General features: G+C 38.1%; 1 protein-coding gene across 1 annotated transcript in view; it reads right to left on the reverse strand.

The window, feature by feature from the left end:
• Window positions 1-15,393: 15,393 nt before the first annotated feature.
• ddhd2 (DDHD domain containing 2) overlaps window positions 15,394-20,857 on the reverse strand; it is a 54,865-nt gene continuing 49,401 nt past the window's right edge. The window contains exons 17-18 of the mRNA XM_039769230.1: window positions 16,706-16,868; window positions 15,394-16,264 (exon numbers count right to left, since the gene is read on the reverse strand). Of these exons, the coding sequence (XP_039625164.1) occupies window positions 16,183-16,264; window positions 16,706-16,868 (245 nt within the window). The 3' untranslated portion in view covers window positions 15,394-16,182. The remainder of the gene's footprint in view (window positions 16,265-16,705; window positions 16,869-20,857) is intronic.

Raw genomic sequence — 20,857 nt, forward strand, 5'->3', positions numbered from 1 at the left:
TCATGGCCAGCTAAGAGTCATCAGCCTACTATGCACAAAACACAAAGACTTATTAGGGGATCAGACTAAGCCTATGGCCTGTTGAGCTGGTCATTTTTTAGATCCTCAAACGCTTGCATGTTGCAGTCTTTTTAGTTAGCCAATTAAAGGTGTCATTTTGCCTGACTTCTCACTACTTTCATAATGGCTAATGCAGTACAACTGCCTAGTACACCAGTCCTATCCACTTAGTTCTTCCAAGATGACATAGGGTATAGTTCAGAAGCTGCTTGGTAAGTTGTTCCATGTGTCTGTGGTTGTCTGGGTGAAGAAAAACAAGTTTCCAACTTTATCCTTGTGTTCTTGTTGAAGTTATTTAAAAAAAAGTCCTGATCCACTTGTACTAATTCCCTTCATAATTTTAAAGACTTCTTCATGTCTCCTCTTAATCACCTTTTGCTTAAACTGAAAAGACTGAGCTCTTTTAATCTTCCCTCATAACTCATTTCCTGCAGTCACAGAATCGGCCTAGTAATTCTTCTTTGGATTTTTTTCTAGCTCTGCCATGTCCTTTTTGTAACCTGGAGACCATATCTGCATACAGTACTCCAGGTGAGGCCACACTAGTGCATTATAAAGCCTGAGCACAACCACCTTGGACTTGTACTCCACGCATCGTGCTATATAACCAAACATTCTGTTAGCCTTCTTAATGGCTTCTGAACACTGTCCTGCAGTTGATAGTGTCGAGTCCACTACAACTCCTAAACCCTTCTCATAAGATGTACTTTCAGTTTTCACACCTCCCATTGTGTATTTGAACCTAACAGTATAATTCTTTACATTTACTAACACCACATTTCTTCTGACACAAATCTGCCCAAGGCTGTATGCTGTCCAAGTTCCTCTGTAATGATTCAACTGATTCTCGATTATCTGCCAGTCCACCTAGTCTGGCATCATCTGCAAACTTAAGCAGCTTGTTACTTACATTCGTTTCCAAATCATTTATACAGGGTGGCTCAAATTTTCAATTGATGTACAATGCACAAATAAACACATTGCAAAATACATTTAATGATGAAATATATTGTGCAGGATATGCAATTAATGATGGTAATCAATACTCATTCAATATTCATTTTAGGTTTTGAAGAAAACATCATGAAGATGTCGTCCATTTCTGCCAGCGATTTCCTCTTTAATCCTCCTTTTTAGTTCAGCAATGTTTGCAGGATGTGTGCGGTACACTTGACTTTTAAGATGTCCCCACAGAAAAAAATCAAAAACAGTGAGACCTGGGGAATTTGGAGGCCATGGAATGTCACCCTGGCGTGAAATGATGTGCCTTCCAAACAATCGTCGAATAGCTGCCATTAATGGTTGGGCAGTATGCAAAGTGGCTCCACCTGGGGACTTCTTTTTTAAGGCTGAACCCGTTTCTTCGAAATTACCCACCCATGTTATAATCACATGGGCAGACGTGACACGATCATGACATCCTAACTAGTAATGACGCTGAAATTCCCTTTGTGCAGCAGTCACACTATCACCATTCTTATAAAAGGCTTTCACAGCAAACACTTGTTGCACACCACTTCACTGCTCCATTATAACTAATGGCAAAGGGTTCTAAACAAGGTTGCACTGGTCCCAAACAACTAGTTCCAAAATTTCCTGTTTCCCTGCACCACCCTGCATGTATTTAAAACAGTAGCGGCTCTAGTACTGACCCCTGTGGGACACCATTCTTAAAATCAGCCAGTTCTGATAGTGCTCCCCACACCATCACCCTTTGCTTCCTATGTCTGAGCCAAGTTTGCACCCATCTTCATACCACACATCAAACTCCCACTACTTTTAGTTTGATGCCCAAACTTTCATGTGGTATCATATCAAATACTTTCTGAAAGTCAAGATAAATAGTATCATATGCTCCACTTTGATCATATCCTTTTGTTACTTTCTTATAGAATTCTAGCATGTTAGTAAAACACAACCTCTCTCTTCTGAACCCATGCTTACTGTTGAGTAAAATTTCTGTTCTTGCAATGTGTTATTCAGTCTTTCCCTTAATAATTCCCTCCATTAATTTACCTGTGATACACATTAAGTGTACTGGCCTATAGTTGCTTGGATCTGCCCATTTATGTAGTGGGATAATATTTGCCATTTTCAAGTCCTTTGGAATTGTGTGCATTGTACATTGCTTAGTTTTCAGAAGCCATTAAAAACGCCAACAGAATATTACATTATATATCACAATGTGTTGAGTCAATGGACTGCATGTTTATGTTATATACATTTAATGTAATAGTGTGGCCTTATATGGAGTACTGCGTGCAGCTTTGGTCTCCACATTACAAAAAAGACATAGCAGTGCTAGAGAAAGTCCCAAGAAGAGTGACTGGAATGATTCCAATACTGTAGGGTATATGTTATAAGGAAAGATTAAAGGAGATGAGCTTTTTCAGTTTATGCAAATGAAAATTAAGAGGTGACATAATGGGTGTAGTTTAGCGAGTTCAGGGGGCTGTTTTTATTATGCTAATTTGTTTATGGTTATTTGAAATGCGCTGCAATCACATTTGTGCACCTTTAATTCTGTGTTTTAATCAACCTTGTTATTCTTCTGATTTTAAAATCTCACCTTCAATCAATCAATCAACATTTATTTATATAGCACATATTCATACAAAAAAATGTAGCTCAAAGTGCTTTACAAAATGAATAGAAAAATAGAAGACACAATAAAAAATAAACATAAGTCAACATTAATTAACATAGAATAAGAGTAAGGTCCGATGGCCAGGGTGGACAGAAAAACAAAAAACTCCAAAGGCTGGAGAAAAAAATAAAATCTGTAGGGGTTCCAGACCAAGAGACCGCCCAGTCCCCTCTGGGCAATCTACCTAACATAAGTCAAACAGTCCTCTTTGTATTTAGGGTTTTCATGGAAGGACCTTGTTTGCTCACTTGCCGTGGTCCATCTTTGGTTCATGTCTGTCGATCAGGAAATGTGTAATGCCCATGGCTGCAGGTCTGGGCTCTCACAAATGGTGGCAGAGGTGGGATGGACTAGAGGCAGTGAGGCACCAAAGAGGATAATGCAGAAATGAGTGAAAAAGACTGGCAAGATTCTGCCCATATGGAAGGAAGACTGAATGAAAATGCAGACATGGACAATGGATTTGAGTTATGTTTTAATTGATCTTATTCAATGTGTGCTCATCTGTCCTGTGTGTGTTTTTACAGATTTGTCACGTATTTGGCTGCAGAAGTTATCCAGTTTGTGGGATGGGGTGTGGTGAAGAAAATTCAAGAGGATGTTTTTATTGTGCTAATGTACTTAGGAATTACTGGAAATGCACCGTCGGCATATTTTTGTACCATTAATTCTCTGTTTTAATAAACTGTGCCATTCTTTAGATTTTAAGGTCCCTGCTTGTTTGCTTACTTGCCCTAGTCCATTCTCGGTTCATGACTATCAGTGTCACAGAAAAATGGGTATTGCCCATGGCTGTGGGTGGAGGGCATCACAAAGGGCACAGTCTAAAACTTGTTAAAGGTAAATTTGAAACAAACATTAGGAAGTTTTTCTTCACACAGAGGACTATAGATACATAGAATAAGTTACCTAGTAGTATAGTAAACAGTAAGATTCTAGTGTCATTCAAAACTTAACTTGATGTTTTTTTGGAGGAATTAGGTGTATAGAAACAGTGAGGTTTGTTAGACTGCATGACCTGTTCCTGTCAAAACATTTATAATATTCTATTAAATCAAACTGAATATGCAGTATCTTGCTAAAGATCACACTTCAGCTTACAGCATCACACACTGCTGATTTATAGCTCTCCACTCATTACAGAGCTGTGAGTAGCCAGAACTATTCAAGCAACATCAGGAATAGAGTAGGAATTAAGTCCCACCACACTGAATGTTGGGCAGATAAAGGGAACATAGGTAGATTATTAACCACCAATAAACATATTCTTCAAATGTGTAGTGGCATAAAAATGTGTTTTGGCATAAAAATTATGTATTTATACATACTGTTCATTATGTTACAATATTTGAATTAATATGATTGACTGTTAAGCAACATTGTGACTTGGGTGTATAAACTGTCCCTGAATCTAGTGGTGCGAGTGTGAATGGTAATTTAATTTTTGCCGGAAAGGAGTAAATGAGAAAAGTGGTGGGATAGGATGGCTGAGGACTTTAATTACAGTATATCATTTTGCCTTTCTAACGCAGAAAGTGTTGTATACATATATCCTGAAGAGAAGGCAGCTCAGTGCGGGTAATATTCTGTCATGCCTTTTCACCACCCTCTGTGGTGGTTTGGGATCTTGAGTTGAATAAGTGATAAATGAGGATTTGATGCAACCGGAGAGGATGGACTGCACTGTGCACCTGTAGAAGGTTGTGAGAACAGACAAAGAAATGCAAGCTGTCCTCAGAAGTCTAAGAAACTAGAGGTGCTGTTGAGATTTTTTGACACAAAATGAAACATGTTGTGCCCACTTCAGTGTATTTGTGATAATAACTCCAAGAAATGTAAAGCTGTTCCCCCTTTCAACAGCATCCCTTCCGATGTAGATAGAAGTATGGTCTTCCTTCTCATTTCTGAATCAATTTTCTACATACACTCCTGCTCTTTACATACCAGGACTATACACTTCTTTGAAAGGATCACCTCTGGGCTTTCTTGTTGCTTTTTACAAATTTAGTATCATTCTCCTACTGAAAATCAATTTGCAACATGATGTCTTGTGAATGATGCTTTCCTGATATTTATCTTCTTTGTTTTAAGTTACTGTAGCTAATTTTGAGGGAGCAAATGGTACTGGATATTTTACACATCTTCACTAGTGAGGACTGCATAGCCTTAAGTGGGAAAAACTCGAACAGGAAGTGCAAACAAAAACATACACACGCACACACAAAAAGAAAACAGGAGATTTTTATTTTACTATGGGTAATGACCTTCCGGCCCCATCACTGAACTAGAAAATCCAGATTGGACATGCACACACATATACCCAAGAGTGTAGAGAACAAGGCAGTACCAATTAGTCCATTCCCTCAGCCAGAAACTGTATAATTTTATATACTACAAAAACAGTACTTTTCTAGATAAGTAATTGCATAAACATATAATATAAAATTTATCCAAAAATTTTATTTTTTTACGTTACTTAATTCTTGTACTTTGTAGTGGTGGCAGAAAACTTTTTAATCTTATGTTTTCATGGAGAATGGAGAGAAAAAAGATTGTTCTATAACACAACTGAATGGTGGGCAGTGCTGTGCAACAGCAAATGATGTGATAAACGTCTATGGAAAAACAAAACAAAAACCCTAAATGTTACTCTTGTTGCATAATCCACATGATGTGTTATCCAGTTGTTTGCTCAAAATGTGCAAAATGCATGCCTTTTTCTCTCCATTCTGCATGAAAACATGACATTATTTTTTTTTTTGACACATTACGTAAGTAATGTATAAAACAATAAAATGTTTGGGTGGAATACTCTTTTAAGATAAAGATGTTGGTTTTCATAAACATTTCAATAATAAGTTAAATTACTGAGAAAAGACCATTATTATTTTACACAAAATCTACATGTTTTCTAAGCCCATACTAAATGACAGCCCATCTGCCCATGTTACTGTCAGGACAGCTTTGTTGCAGCCTGGCAAAGAAAGGTACATTTTTTCCTTTTCTGATGACTATTTTACCCTTTTTCTAGAGTTTGTATTCTGTTGTGTTCATGTTACATATTACCTTTCAGGTCTGGGTAAAGAGCAGACCATTGGCAAATACCCATTTGCTTATTTTATTTCTATATTGTTTCACAGTGGTGATGGCCATGTTCTTCAGCTCATCATAGTTAAAAAGTGAATTGTGAGATGTGGTTTAAGCTATTAATTAATTAAAGCTCATTTGTTTAGAATTGGCGTATTTTTATCCGTTCAACATCTCAAGAAAAACCTCAGTCATAACAAGAGGCACTGTCACAATATATGGTGTTGATTTTATCCCTTAAATGTAGATAAATGTAAATCTGTCATAAAACCTTTACAGAATCATATGCCCCATATGTCAGATTAGATTGGATTTTAATCTTTTCTAATTATTAATAACGTCAACAACAGTAATAATAATAATATACTTTTACTTGAAAAATTCCATGCTTTTTGCCATTATAGAACGCAGAGATTTGCATCTAAGTCACTGAAACCTACAGGATGGTCATTTGTAAAATGTTTTAACTCAAGGGTACTATCAGCATGTGAATCAATCTAGCTTCAAGGTAAAGTTAATCTATCTGCTGTTGACCTTTTATGTCATGCAAGTGTAATGCATCACCTACTCTTCACTTGATAGTCCTCAGGCAGACTGGTTTTAGAAATGAATGCCATCAAGTGTTTAAAGAACAAGTTTATTTATCAAGAAGATAAGCTTGAAGAATAAAAGACAGCTTAAAAGCACACAATTTATAAAAATTAAACAAATCCAAAGAATTTTGCTTTTCCAAAACGTATTATTTTATTAATATTTTTGCAAAACATTTGAACTACATACAGTAAATGTTAGATTAATGAGTTATGTTTCATTACAAATTGCTTAAACATATGCACTCTCATATTTCTGACTTTCAGCATATGTCCTGTAAATAATGGAAGGAACCGATTCCTAAAAGATTGACCTGCTCAAAGCCTCTGAAACAGGGAGGAATAGGCACATGAATCTACTGCTTTTGGCAGTAATCTGAATTTTCAGTCAAGCACACTGATAAGATTATCCACAGGTCTCATTTGTGCATTTCCTGGAATGAATCTGAAAGCTTAAGGATTTTCAGTGCAGCAGGTAAAATTTTTAAACAGCCAGGTTCCATATTTTAAGGTAAGCACTTTTCTTTTCACGTGTAGTTAAAATTTAAAGGCAGCTAAGCTGGTAAGGGTCTCATTTGTAAGTCAGTGTTCATTGCTGTTGCATTACAGCTTCAGAGATCCTATCCCAGGTAATGCATTGTATAGGCATGCCTTCCTCATCTCTAATATATGAATTTTTGGTTATTTGGCATTTTATTGTGTGAGTTAAGTGTGCGAGTGACTGTGTCCTGTGATAGACTAGTGCCCTGTCAAAGAATGGTTTATGCTTTGCATCTATTTCTCTGCTACTTGCGACCCCTAACTCATTAGCAAGATTACCACACAGATGAATGAATGATTAATCCTGGCAAAGGATGTTCAACCTCCATTTTCAGTTTCTTTAGTATTTACTAATTTAAATCCCATCTAAATCTATGCAGTAATTTTACCAGTATGCTGCTGCAGTATGTGAATTTCCCCTTGGGCATTAATAAAGTATCTAACTATCTAAAAGCCTTCCAAACTACTGTAGTTGACTGTTTGCATCAACAAGCAGTCAACAAAGGTATATTCTTCAGGTAAGAGGGTTTTTGCCAAAGAATAAAAATGTTTAACATTTCTACATTCAGCTTATTGTAATGTTGCTATTTAGCTTATGGTAACAAATATAAATACTGTCTGAAGCAGCTACAAAAGTAGCAGGGCAGATATGTGTGTCAGTCAAGAGGTTTAATAGGGTTAAAGATGCCTTGTGACATATTAGTTAGCATATTGTACAAAACTGAAATACACTAACCTCAGTCTTCAGTCTTGATGAGAATGAAATGTTTGCTGTTTAGAGAGTGCTAGAGTCAGCGGCACAGGGCAGCACTAATTCTCACCCAATACTTCAAGGAAGAAGAAAAGAGCTACACTGGTAGCAGGAGAGGTGGTACTCATGCCAGTTTGGGAATGCAAGACTTGATAGAAGGCAGTAGTCCTGATATACAGCACAACAACATGACAGGGTCATCTTATGTTGTAAGAAGTGAGAAAAGTGAGGCCACAAAGTGTGGTAGAAGGTGAAAATACCTCCTGGCTGACAAGAGGCCAAACATGTTCCCAGGCTTAGGAAAGTGGGGCATAGTGCTCTTTTGAAGCAGATGACTGGCACATGGTCAGGAGGGGACCAGTAAGAGACCAGTAAGAAAAAACAGTGAGGAATGAGATGTGAGAAGGGGAGTGCATTTGATACTTCTTAGGTAATAATAAACAAGCTACCCTAGCTAAACGTCAGGGATTGGCAGCCATTTAGACAAGCTCAAAGAGACTGTAGGTTTGTAATTTCACTTTGTACTTGCTCAGTGCTGGTCACTGTCTTGAGTATGTTTATTAATAAAGGTGCCATTTTTATTCATTACTCTTTGGTAGTGGAGCCCTATCAAAAGATTTCTCTCCTATTACAAAGAATTGTGACTCCAGACTTCAGTTTTAAGCTAGCCTTCCTACACTGTAGTTTTTTTCCAGGTACTCTTTGTTTCTTACTACATTCAAAAATAATGAGTATGTTGGGTATTTCAAATGAATGTGAATTGTGACAGGCAAGAGTTCAATCCAGGACTGTTCCTGCTTTGTTCAAAGGCTGCCAAGAGACGCTACTGTTCTCCAAACTTGTGTAATGGAAAAGACAGGTTCAGAAGCTGAGAGGATAACTTGACATGTTTAATTGAAGAGCAAAAGTCCCCAAAGAATACAGTTAAAGCACATACTTGCTATATATAGACATACAGTGAAAATGCAGTACTTTTAGAATAATAGATACTGTATGTATACTGGCACAGCGGTAGCGTTGCAGCCTTGCAATAAGGAGATCAGAGTTTATGTCCTTCTCCTAACTGGGTGGTATTTGCACATTCTTCTACATGGGTTTCCTCCCACGGTCGAAAGACATGCAGGTTAGGTGGATTAGCAAAGTGTGTGTTTGGTATATACATATTTATTAAAATATATATAATATATACTGTACAATGCATATGTGCAATGCATTCACAGACATTCCTGGATGTGAGTCCCAGTTTAGTAGATGCTTCAGAATGCAGTCAGGATTTTAACTTTTCATCTTTATTTGAAAGTGCTGGAAGAGGTGGTCCGTTATGCTGTGTGTGGCTCTTTTGTTTTGTGTGTGTGTGTGTGTATTTTTTTAAAGCAGTGTTATCACAGCCAGTGTTATTGTCTCTATTCTCAGGAATTTCCTGCAGAACTGTAACCTCTTCTGTGCCTCTTGCCAGCCAAGCACTAATTCATAAAGTTACTTTTAAAAATGCTTTCCAAATACTGCATTTTGAAACAGACTTAACTGAGCTTAAAATGTTAAAATGTTTCAAAGACAGAAATCCAAGCTCTGATTGACCACTTCCCCATTTGCTGTGTAATTATTTTACAATATTGTATGAATCTTCTAAAACGCCTCTCTCTGAATCTATGGAAACCTGTTGTGAACTTCAGACTGAAAAGAAAACAACCAAACAACAAGGAGTTTTTGGGTTTTGTTTTGAGTTATTCCAAGCAGGAAGAAGTAGAGTAGCTGAAGATAAGAACTTGTGGGAAAACAAAGTACCAAGAACTACAAGGAACCCAAACGCCATTGCTTTCCAAGACACAGAAAGTAAGGCAGAAGGAGGTGCTTGAGGTGTGATAGCTAGAACAAGATGGAGTAAGATGGTTGAAGTTTTCCAGAGTTTATAATTAAAACACTAGACAATATAAGGCCAGTTTCACAATGCTGATGTCTGCCTGTGGTCTTTAGATGGTGCAAAGAAGAAATGTGTACTTAATTGGGGCTATCAACAGCATCTGTATGGAAATTTAAAGAGTGTATTTAACTAGGAGGGGTCCTCAGAATACTTCCACACTTTTTGTTCCAAGCACTTTTTGTGAGGTAGCTTCCTGAGATTTTGCAACATTGTAACGCCTAAGTCTGGTGGTCTGCTAAGCTAATGTTGCTGTCAGTGTGGGAGTATACTGAAATGTGAGGGCTGCTGTTCATCAGTCAATTTTGAGCAAAAAAAGAACACATGTATACACATATTAATCAGATTACTAGGACAGCATTTTTTCACTTAAGAAATATTGCAAAAGTTAGATCTCTTATAACTTTTCAGGATGCTGAGAAATTAGCTCACGCCTTTGTTTTCAGTCAGCTAGATTACTGTAACGGACTCCTCTCAGGACTACCCAAAAAAAAAAATCAATCAATTGCAACTAGTACAGAATGCAACTGCTAGAATCTTAACTAAGAAAAGAAAATTCGAACACATCTCTCTAGTTTTGATGTCATTACATTGGTTACCTGTGCCATTTAGGATTGACTTTAAAATACTGGTTATGGTTCACAAAGTCTTACATAATCTCGCTCCATCCTATATCTCAGAATGCCTTTCACCTTACACCTCAAATCGTAACCTTAGATCTTCATACGAGTGTTTGCTTGTACTGTAATTCCAAGTGCTAAACTTAAAAGAAGTGGTGAGGCAGCCTTCTCCTGCTATGCACCTAAAATCTGGAATAGTTTACTGATGGAAATTCGCCAGGCAAATATGGTGGAGCACATTTAAAAAAAACTGCTAAAACACATTATTTTAACATGGCTTTCTCATAGCTTCATTTTAGTTTAACCCTGATATTCTGTATATGCATTTAATTATCATTATTCTGTTATTTCTGTGGTGGAAATCTGTGCCACTACCACCCGATCAAAGCACCGTGCTGTCCCTACATTGATGGATTAAAGGCCAGATGTCCACATGACCATTATCATCTAATTCTTCCACGTGGAGCCTGAAAACCATGAGGACTGATTGAGATCATTTATGTTGGGTAGAATACCTAGTCGGGCTGGGTGGTCTCGTGGCCTCGGAAACCCTGCAGATTTTTTTTTTTTTCTCCAGCTGTCTGGAGTTTTTTTGTTTTTTTCTGTCCTCCCTGGCCATCAGATCTTGCTTTTATTATATTTTAATTAATATTTCCTAATTTTATTTTTATATGTTTTCTTTTTTCTTTCTTCATCCTGTAAAGCACATTGAGCTACATCATTTGCATGAAAATCTGCTATATAAATAAATGTTATTGTTGTTGTATACTGCATTTTAGTGGGTAAAAGATGTTAAAGCAGTTAAAGGATGAACTGTGGCTTGCTATCTGAACAAAATGGAATAGAAGACTGGGCTTGACAATATGTATCCTCTCATGGCTGCTCAATCCATGGCCATCTCTCAAAAAATGAAACGAGAAGTTAACAAATACATGTCTAGATCTGACACTGTCTGATGTGCATCTCTTTGGAAGCCTTTAGGATTTTGTTTTTCAGGTGATCACAGCGTGAAAGAAACTGTGCAGAAATAGCTGGGCACTTAAGCTTCTAGACAGCTAGGATCGGTGTACTCAGATGCAGTAAGACACCATGAATTTGAAATGTTATTTTGTCATTTAGGAAGAATAAAGGATGATAAGAAAATCACTTACTCTTTTCCAAAGTAGTTTTAGTTCATCATTAGAAATCATTCCTCATACCATCTCTCAGTGGTATTTTATAACAACACTAAAATGGACAGAGAATTATGACATATTTAGAGCTCTTTGTGTCTGGCAAATAGCCAAAAACGTTTATCCCTTAAATGAAAATGAATTTCAATGGATCTACCTCTGCCAAATAAATAACACAAATTAAATCTAGAACAGTGTGACATCTGAATTGCAATAATATATCAAAATGTACTGTCATTTCTATGTAACAATTCACCTTAATAAAAGGACTGTAAAAGTATCTGTCTTGCACCATCTGTTGGGATGACAGATACAATGCATTTTATTACTACTACTGTGTGTAAGGTGCCATCTGTTGGAATGACAAATTCAATGTATTTTATTACCATATGCATGATAAAACACATTGCAATAGATGGTGCACAGCAGACATTAATGCTGAGGTCTATGTTGATTACTTAAAACTTCCACCTATCTTAGAAGGGTAGCACAATTAGTATTGATCATGAAAAGAATGTACATCCATCCATCCATTATTCAACCCGCTGTATCCTAACTACAGGGTCACGGGGGTCTGTTGGAGCCAATCCCAGCCAACACAGGGCACAAGGTAGGAAACAAACCCCGGGCAGGGTGCCAGCCCACCGCAGAATGAATTTGATAAAGTGAATCTGAAAATGCCACTCAACAAACCAAATGGTCTTAAGGAAGCACTTTAGGCGGCTAATTTTGAATACTGTAAACCTCTGCATATTATTTTAAATGGTTGACTAGACATTATTTCTATAATGCCATGTAAAATTCCTAACAACATCAGTAGAATGGGTTTTGCAAAATTTGTTAAACAATGAAAATGTTCCAGTCTGGCTTTCCACTGTGTCAAAGCAGAGGAAGAGCCTTACCTCATGTTGTTGATGACATTCTAATACGGATGGAAGGCTACAAATTGTAGCACAGCTTTTGATATGATCCTCAAGCACACAGGCTTGAGAATAATGTTGGCTTGTCAGGCACTTTTCTTACTTGGCTTTGTTCATTCTTAACAGATCATTTTCAATGAGCACACTCCAGCACCGTGTTCTATTTGGTATACCTCAGAGTTCAGTGATGGGACTGTCATTACTTGAAGCTGGTCTGCAACCATGTGAAGGTACCATTTGAAAACATGATACTCACTTATGACACTCCACTGTGCTGATCAAACTGGTTTAATGTTTCTCCTATTTCATTTAACTGCTGCTATCAGTTAAAGCATTTGATGACTGAAAAGTTCATCATCAAATGTGAACAAAATAGAAATGTTATTAATAGCTGAAAATTCTACTCACAGTAATAAGGCACTATCAAGCTTCATCTCAGAGGGTATCATTTTGAATCTGTGGATCCCCTACACATTACAGTACAGACTTTAGCTCCCTGCAATCCTAAACCACATTTAACATGTTTAAGAAAGAAACAGACAAATGGAGGAATCTGACAATGCTCAGTCATTCTGTAATCACATTCCCAGACTATCCACAGAGTTTAAATCCAAAAACCACAGGCAAATTGGATACTGAAAAGTTTATTCATGGCTTTATTTTACTTTTCATTAATATAAAAATCAGGCTTTTGCTTGTGACACCGGTTTTAACCTTTCACCTTCCAATCTGAATACCAGTATGACTTGACCTTGCTATTTTTTGAAGTTCAAGGACAATGACTTACAATAAGAGTGATTAAGCTAAAGACTCATTGTTTTTCTCTTTGGAAGCATTGTGTAGTATGCAGAAGCGTTTTATGGATGATAATGGGTTAAATATGCACATTATTGGTGCTAACCATAAAAGTATAAACATGTACCCCCATTCCCCCATACAACTGATGACATGGCTAGCAAAGATTTGGCAGAAGGACACTCCGTTAAATGACAGCTTACATCCTGTCACCCAGAGTCAGCAGCGCAGTGCATACTGGGAGTCTCTGCAAGGGCACCTTTTAACATAAGAAGTGGTGCTTGACTTTATGTAGACATGTCATTTGGAGAAACACAAAGCTTAGGTTGTGTAGTTGTAACATACACAGCCAGTTAACTTTGTGCCAAATTCATCATGAAGCCCTTTACAAGTCACACAGATTTAGGTTTATGTGACCTTTCAGTTTCTGTGAACTTTGGTAACTCCTTCTGCTAATCATGCTTGGTGTTTTGTAATTTATTTAATATTTTTTTGCTCAGTTGCGCACAGTATTTTACAGTTTAAAGTTTCTTATAACAACATACTTGCAGTACTTAAGCAGTTTTATGTTAAACATGCTGGAATACAGTGTGTGGAAAAATGGTAATGAAAATATCAAGAAGAAAATTGGTTGTATGGCCCTATTCTGCTCTTAGTATACTTTGGCAACAGCAGCATGGTAGCAGCGTTCATGAGGCTCGAGCAGGTGCAAGAATGAGGTTTATAGCTGTAAGGCTAATAACTGATCATTTTGTATGGTGGGTAATAGATGAGTGAAAACAACTATAAATCAAGGCACACATTGGGAAACTAAAGCCAACATGACTAGGCTAGAGTCGCTCAACCAGGCCAATGAGGTAACAACCTCTTATGCATTTTCCCAGCAAAACACTTTAAGACTACAGTATAAGAGTGGGTAGTTCCACAAAAGAAGAAAAGGCCATCGTGAGGGAAAGGGATTGGGTGCGTAGTATTATACCAGACCAAATGGACAATCCATGTATCAAATAAAAAACACAAGGTCTACGTGGATTGTTGAGATTTGAACCCACTTAAGACAGGTGGCACAGCTAGCTACAGAGGTTACACATACTTTAAACTGATCCCCCATTTTCATGTGGTGGAGTGCTCAGGGTATCCTAGCTTGTGCTATTTGAAGGCAGCTTTTGCTCTTTTTGTGTGGTGATTAATGTGCCCACTACAGTCAAACAAATAAAAATGCGACTTTCTGCAATATCCCATGTCATTTGTGTTTTGGGTGTGGCCTCAAACTAGCAGAAGGTCAGCTGACCCTTGAATCAGAGCATTAGACTGACGGTAGTAATCCTGGGCTACATTTTTTTCTTCAGACGTTTAGCTTGACCGGGAACTACAGGATAAAATGCTAGGAAGTGAATGATTTTTCAGCTTACATTTTTATTTTCCCATTGCATCCGATGGAAGGAAGGGTGGACGGACTAGTTTGCTCGAGGAAAGAGGATGTTTTGTCATAGTCTGCCAAGACAGGAAATAGGTGGTGTCGTCATGCTCTCTTACCTCAGATATGCAGTTATTTCGAAGAACTTTTGCAATATTAACGGGAAATAAGAGCTGTTATCTTTGGAACACATTGCTGTTATGCAGCAATTGCCATACAAATTTGTGTCAAAGTTTTTTGGTTTGTGTTTACAATTTCTTTTTCTGTTTATTCACAGCTTGCTCCTCAGGTGATGACAGACTTTGAGTTTTGTTCATTCATTCTTCTGATTTGTATTTGCTCAGAGAATTGTATTAAATATCTCTAGGATGCGGTCTCTCACACTTGGACTCCAGAGGATGACTTCTAAGTCATATATGAAACTGGGATACATGGCTGGTGTTTCAAGACACAAGACCAATATGGGAGATTGAAAGCTTGATTGTAGGACCTGCACTGACATAATAAAGTGCAAGCCCCCCCACTGAAGATAAAATAAGCAGTGGAGTAAAGGTGGGCATGTCACCTGGTCACTCAAAATTGGTGTGGTGCAACAGTTTCAGATTTCAGGTGTTAAACCCTTCAGTGAGTCTAAATGCCACTTCTGTTAGTGGATTTATATACAGCAAAAAAAGGCTTTTGATAATAGGTGGACATTACAGCCAGGGAGGGGTCCTGCAGTGACATTTAAATTTAAGCTGTCCCTTTGAAAAACACGTGTATGTGAACTAAGCAGTGCCATGAACTGACAGGGTCCAGGGAGTGTGGATATGAAAATATGAATCTGAGACATTTAAGAACTTTTGTTTGTACAACGAAATACTGAGGACAATAATGGTCAGTTAATAAAAAATGTAAATACCTTTTTATTTATGTACATATAAAGTGCAAACCTTTCACAGTATCCTTGCCACATCTAAAAATCATTGATAACACTTTAAGGTGCAGATTGTTAGCAAGCCCAAAGCAGAGAGGAGTGAGCTGCATTTCATAATGAAATATGATATACTGAGCCAGTATCTGGAGTCTGCATCGACTGTATAATTAGGGAGACCATTTGGAGCTGAACAATGTTTCTTCAGAAAGCAGTTTAGTACAATGAATTCATGTATACATTGTCCTCCGTTGACTAGATTTGCTCTCAAAACTAGCAGCACGAAAAGAGTTTACATCCGTTTTCCTTTGGTATTTCTTTCATTGCTAAGCTTGGCAAATGGAATCTGCCCAATCGACTCTTTCCTGCCGGTTTAACTCCAGCAGCCTGCAATGTGCAGATTTTGTAGAAAAATAAATGATGAAACTACTTAAAAACATACACATTATTTTTTTCATTGACTGAAATGACATTACAAAAAACGTTTTGGTTATTACTTTCCATTCTCTTTGCCTGATGCTTATCTGGTATGCTGTAGTACGCTTTGTGGCTGCCCTTTTCAGATCACCTGTATGCGGCCTTCAGCATTTCCAGTGAAGTGGGCTGTAAATCCTTGGTGCCCAGACTCCAGTATAAAATGCTGATGATGGGTTTTAGGGCGGTAAAAGATGGGCACTGACAAGATGAAAGAATTTAGCAGATCTGCTTTTTCATCAGCCCTCAAAAGCAGCAGAGGACGACATCTACAGCCGCTATTGCTGCACATTCTCCAAACAGATTCCCAGTCTCTGATAAATCTCCTTCAGAATCAGCAAGGCTGTATCCTCGGACTCCCTAGGACCAAAAAAAGAAGGGTAAAAAAAAAAAAAAAGAAATCAGACAAAGACGATTAGGTCATCGACGTGTAGGTGTGTAAGCTTTGCAATTAATTGTGAAAACACTGCAACTCATAAAAAATAATGAATGCAAAGTGCCCTCGATATTCAGCTATTGTGTATCTATCTGTACCACAGCTCAGTGTAAAGTTATGCTAAGTACAACAATTCCCAGCACTGGACTAGCAGCTCATCCAGGGTTAGCAATTGATACTAATGGGAAATGAGCAGATTCCTGTTACTGGGTACAGGAGTGCAAGGGTTCAAAAATGGATTTATGGGTGAATAAGCTTACATACAATTGAAGCAGTGAGTATGAAGACACGAGCCTGTCGATGTCAGAGAGATTGTGTGCACATGCAGTTCATCGGTGGCAGCGCTGAAGTACATGCATAGTTACCAGTAGCACAGGTGGCTCTGCAGGGCAAACAGGTACTCATTAAAGCTCTCAATCGGCTTCTCTTGCAGGACATAGTCAATCCGGCGGCCTCCATTCAGCAAGCCAGTCTTGATGTTCATTTGTTCGGTCTCCTTTAAAGGCAGACATGGCTCTTCTTTCACCACTGCATTAATTATAGAAAATACAAACACAATGGTAAATTAATGACATTTGTGATTGCTGGAGTGCTTATACATGCGAGGGTTGATAAAAATTCAATATTTAATGTAACCTGTTACACTGCATCGTTTCTCATTTGTCACTACTTATCAATATATGACCAGTACATATTTTTTAAACATTTCACAGTTATCATGGAGAGTGGGTCTAACTGCACCCTTTCAGCCCTGCAAAGAGACTTGGAACATTGTGTCTCCTCTTTCAGCAGTGTAGGCCAGTTTGGTCATTGCCTAGTTGTATTAGTCTTTCTGTGGCACACAATGCTTTCTCTGTGAAAAAGAACAGAGAGACGCAGAAACACAGCTGTCCTCCTCCACCACCAGAATTCCTGAAAGACTCCTTTTGAGTTGCTGAACTACCAACATCTGGTCAGCTGGACTTCTCCGTTTCATCCTGTAACAAGTGGTGTTAATCAAAAATAAGATGACATGCATGCAAAGATGCCTTAATTAGACAACTGATGGTTATAATTTATCTTTGCAAATGCTGGGACATTGTACACTTCAGAAACCAATGGCAAAATGTCCACTCCATCTTTTATTACCCAGTGTCAGCAGTTACTCCGGACTCTTTCCTCTGCATCAGCTAAGCCAACAACCTACTGGCCATTCTCTTTGCAGCAGGATACACCTCCGGGATTCACTAGTTTTCAGATACACTCTGCCATGCTTGACCTCTGTGCCAATGACAGAGTCTGGCAAGACAGAGAGGTAGCATTACTTTATGAAGCGAACATCAGTGCACAAACCCTTGGATCTCAAAGAGTGATTGGTTTTTCCAATGAAGCTTCAGAAAGCATAGAGTCTAACAGCGAGACGTGGAAGTCAGCACTGCACTACGATGCCAAAACAATGAGTGCAATCCGCTGCAAGCAAAGGTCTTCACCAACATGGAGCAACAACACCAGCTCCACACAGACTAGCTTACATTAGCCAAAAAATTAAATTTGAATATTCATAAGTATATATTCCAATGAAGGTTAAACGTTTCAGGTGCAAAGTGCACATTTGTATGTTTGTTTTTTTTTAATATTTTTACTTTTTAGCTTACATTGCATATATGTGTGTAACGTATGATGTGCTTATGACTCACGCAGTTCCTTAAATATGAATATGAAAACTGCAGCTTTTAAATGAATGCACCACTTTAAAACAAAGAGCAGGGTTCACCACCACTGCAAAGTGATGTAATCAAAGAGAAAGCAGAGCTGGGCACACTGACGATTTCTACAAGTGAGGTGCATACAAAACACGAGAACATCCCTCAGGTTGAACGCGACGCTTAATCAGATATTCGTTTTCCCAACTCTGCTTCTTTTTGTGCCAAGAGGCCTATCCATTTCTTTTTGATAGAGATTAAGTTGCTGTAAGTCTTTACGTGCTTTTCAAACGAAGCAACAGAAGGTGAGAATTAATGCTGGGAAAAAACAAACATTCATTTACATTCAAATATCAGTTTTTGCAACTTAGATTTCTTTTAAACACACATTAGAATTCAATTCAAATAATGGGGTTTAGTCTGACAGACCTACATTTGCTATTGTAAAGCGGTATATCTGCTCCAAGATAAATTAGAACGCCAAAGAAAAGGCCTGCAGTCTCACGTTTATGTGGTACTGCGTGACAAGCTCGTGATTAACTGATTTAACTAAGATGTAAGATCTTTTAAAAGACAGAAGTCTTTAAAGATCTGGGGCTAAACAGCCTTGAGTTGCAACACAATATGTTAGGCCCATCTCATCCGTGTCTCTGCATTCAAGTATTTGTGAGCTGATTGTGACATCACAGTAAAATCAAAAAGACAAACACTAAACCAAAAATCTTATAAAATCAACACAACCGGCAAATGAACAAAGAATGTCTAACATCTTCTGTGTTACACATTGGTCTGTTTCCTCCATCTTGTTTTCCTTTATGTCTACATATCGTATAAGCTGTTGTCCAATTTCTATGTTTGTGGGTATCAAAATATTGCATTAACTTCATTTCGTAATGTGAGTCTGCTTCAGTTATCCTGATGCAAGTCAAGACCCCATTTCCAAAGAAAGGTAAGGAAACTAAAGTGGGAGTCTTATACCACTTTTTAATTAAATATTGAAATCATAAACCTGATAACTGATTGATTCACATCAATCGATCCAATCTTCATCTCCCACACATTCACCTTCCTCACAGTAGCACCTGATGAAACAGCTGGTGCCCGTGCTAAATAACCAGACCCATTGGAAGAAACACTCTCAAATTTGTAAGATGTGTGCAGTCGGGATGAGCGCCAAGACTCACAAGTTTGTTTACATCCCTTAACATCAGGCTGCAATTGCTGCCAATCACAAACAAAGTGTGTGTTGTGGATTTGTCCTCTTAGGCTCTTTGATTTCCATTTCAGCAACTCCAAATCTGAAAAGACAAGCATGGCATTGGAGGTAAGGAGTGAGCGCCTCCCCTAAGTGGTTCAGTTCAAGGGCTGGGGGTCTTGTTCACAATTAGAGGAGATGGGGAGATTGATCAATGAATCCATCCAACTGCAGCAATGTTAAGGACAGTGCAGTGGATGTGGAGGCGAAGAAGGAACTACAGTGTCACTGGGATATTTCAGTTTTTTTATTTTTAATAAACTGGCAAACAATTTTTAAATTCACGCTTTCACTTTGTCATTCTGGGGCACTGAGTGTTGCTTGATGTGAGGGAAAATTAATTTAAAAGATTTTAGTATAAGCCTCCAACACAGGAAAAAGTGAAGTGGTCCGACTACTTCCTGAATCCACGACAAGTCTGCAGTAGATGCTGTCATTTACTGGTCTCAGTCAACATCTCCACCCGTCCCTATGGTTATGAACTCTGAAATAATAATGAGACTGAGACTACAAGTGGACCAAATGTGCTTTCTGAACTGGGCAGAACGGCTGCCTCTCCAGATTAAGAAGAGCCAATTAAGAGAATTGGGGTATGTAGTCAGGGTGGTCTATGGGAGACTCCCGGGGTATGTGTATAATAAACAGTCAACAGGGAGAGTACCGACGGCAGAGCCAATAGGCGTTCACGGCTCTCACAAATTATTAGGGAACCTTATGGGGACAAGGAGGTTTGGTCAGCCCAGGTCAGCATGTTGCTATCACAAACCTAACCAGGAAAAGTGGAAGGAGAAATTTTGATTTCGAGGATCAGAAATTGAAAAAAATGTTTAGTTTTTGGTGAGAAAAAATGAATTAGGTGTTAAAGCAATGAGCAATTCAGAACTGAGAGTTAATACATAGTAGGTAAAATCTGAACTATGGGAAGAGAGAGAATCATTTTTTAATTTTGATTTGACAGGCCATTTAACCAGGCAATGCTAAAAGAGGATTGCAATGTGACAAAAGAGCAGCAGCTTGCCCCTGTCCTCTATGAGATTGGATCTACAGGATATTAACGCAACTAGTTAGAAGTCTACATCCTCTTGCAGAAACATGTCAGGTAAAGAAACAAATTTCTCTCTCTGAAAATCAAAAGGCACTGTTTTGTTTGACATTTAGACACAGACAGCAATTTTACACGTCACTACTATTTATCCAATGGCTTTCACAGCCCCACCATATACGCATCCTATCATCACACTGCCTTCAGAAACAAAATGGGCAGAAGATGCTAGTACTGACCATAAACAGGTTTCTAAGACATTTGTCTGCTGTTCATCAAGCTCAAGAATGGTAACAAGCATCAGAAGAAGGGCACATCTGCACATCTGTAACAAGCAACTTGGCAGTGCAGTACTGCAGCTTTTTTGAACCCTGGTATATTCGAGAACTATGATGTTCTTATTGAACTCTCTTAAATAAGGTCATTTGTTTACCTCATTACATAACTTGCATGTTGTAAACATTTTGCTTAACTGAGCTGTTAAGCTGTGAGTAGTTCATGACTGTCACTAAGCAGTTTATATCCACTGGAAGTGCTT

Source organism: Polypterus senegalus, chromosome 11, assembly GCF_016835505.1.
Source record: "Polypterus senegalus isolate Bchr_013 chromosome 11, ASM1683550v1, whole genome shotgun sequence".
NCBI lineage: Eukaryota > Metazoa > Chordata > Cladistia > Polypteriformes > Polypteridae > Polypterus > Polypterus senegalus.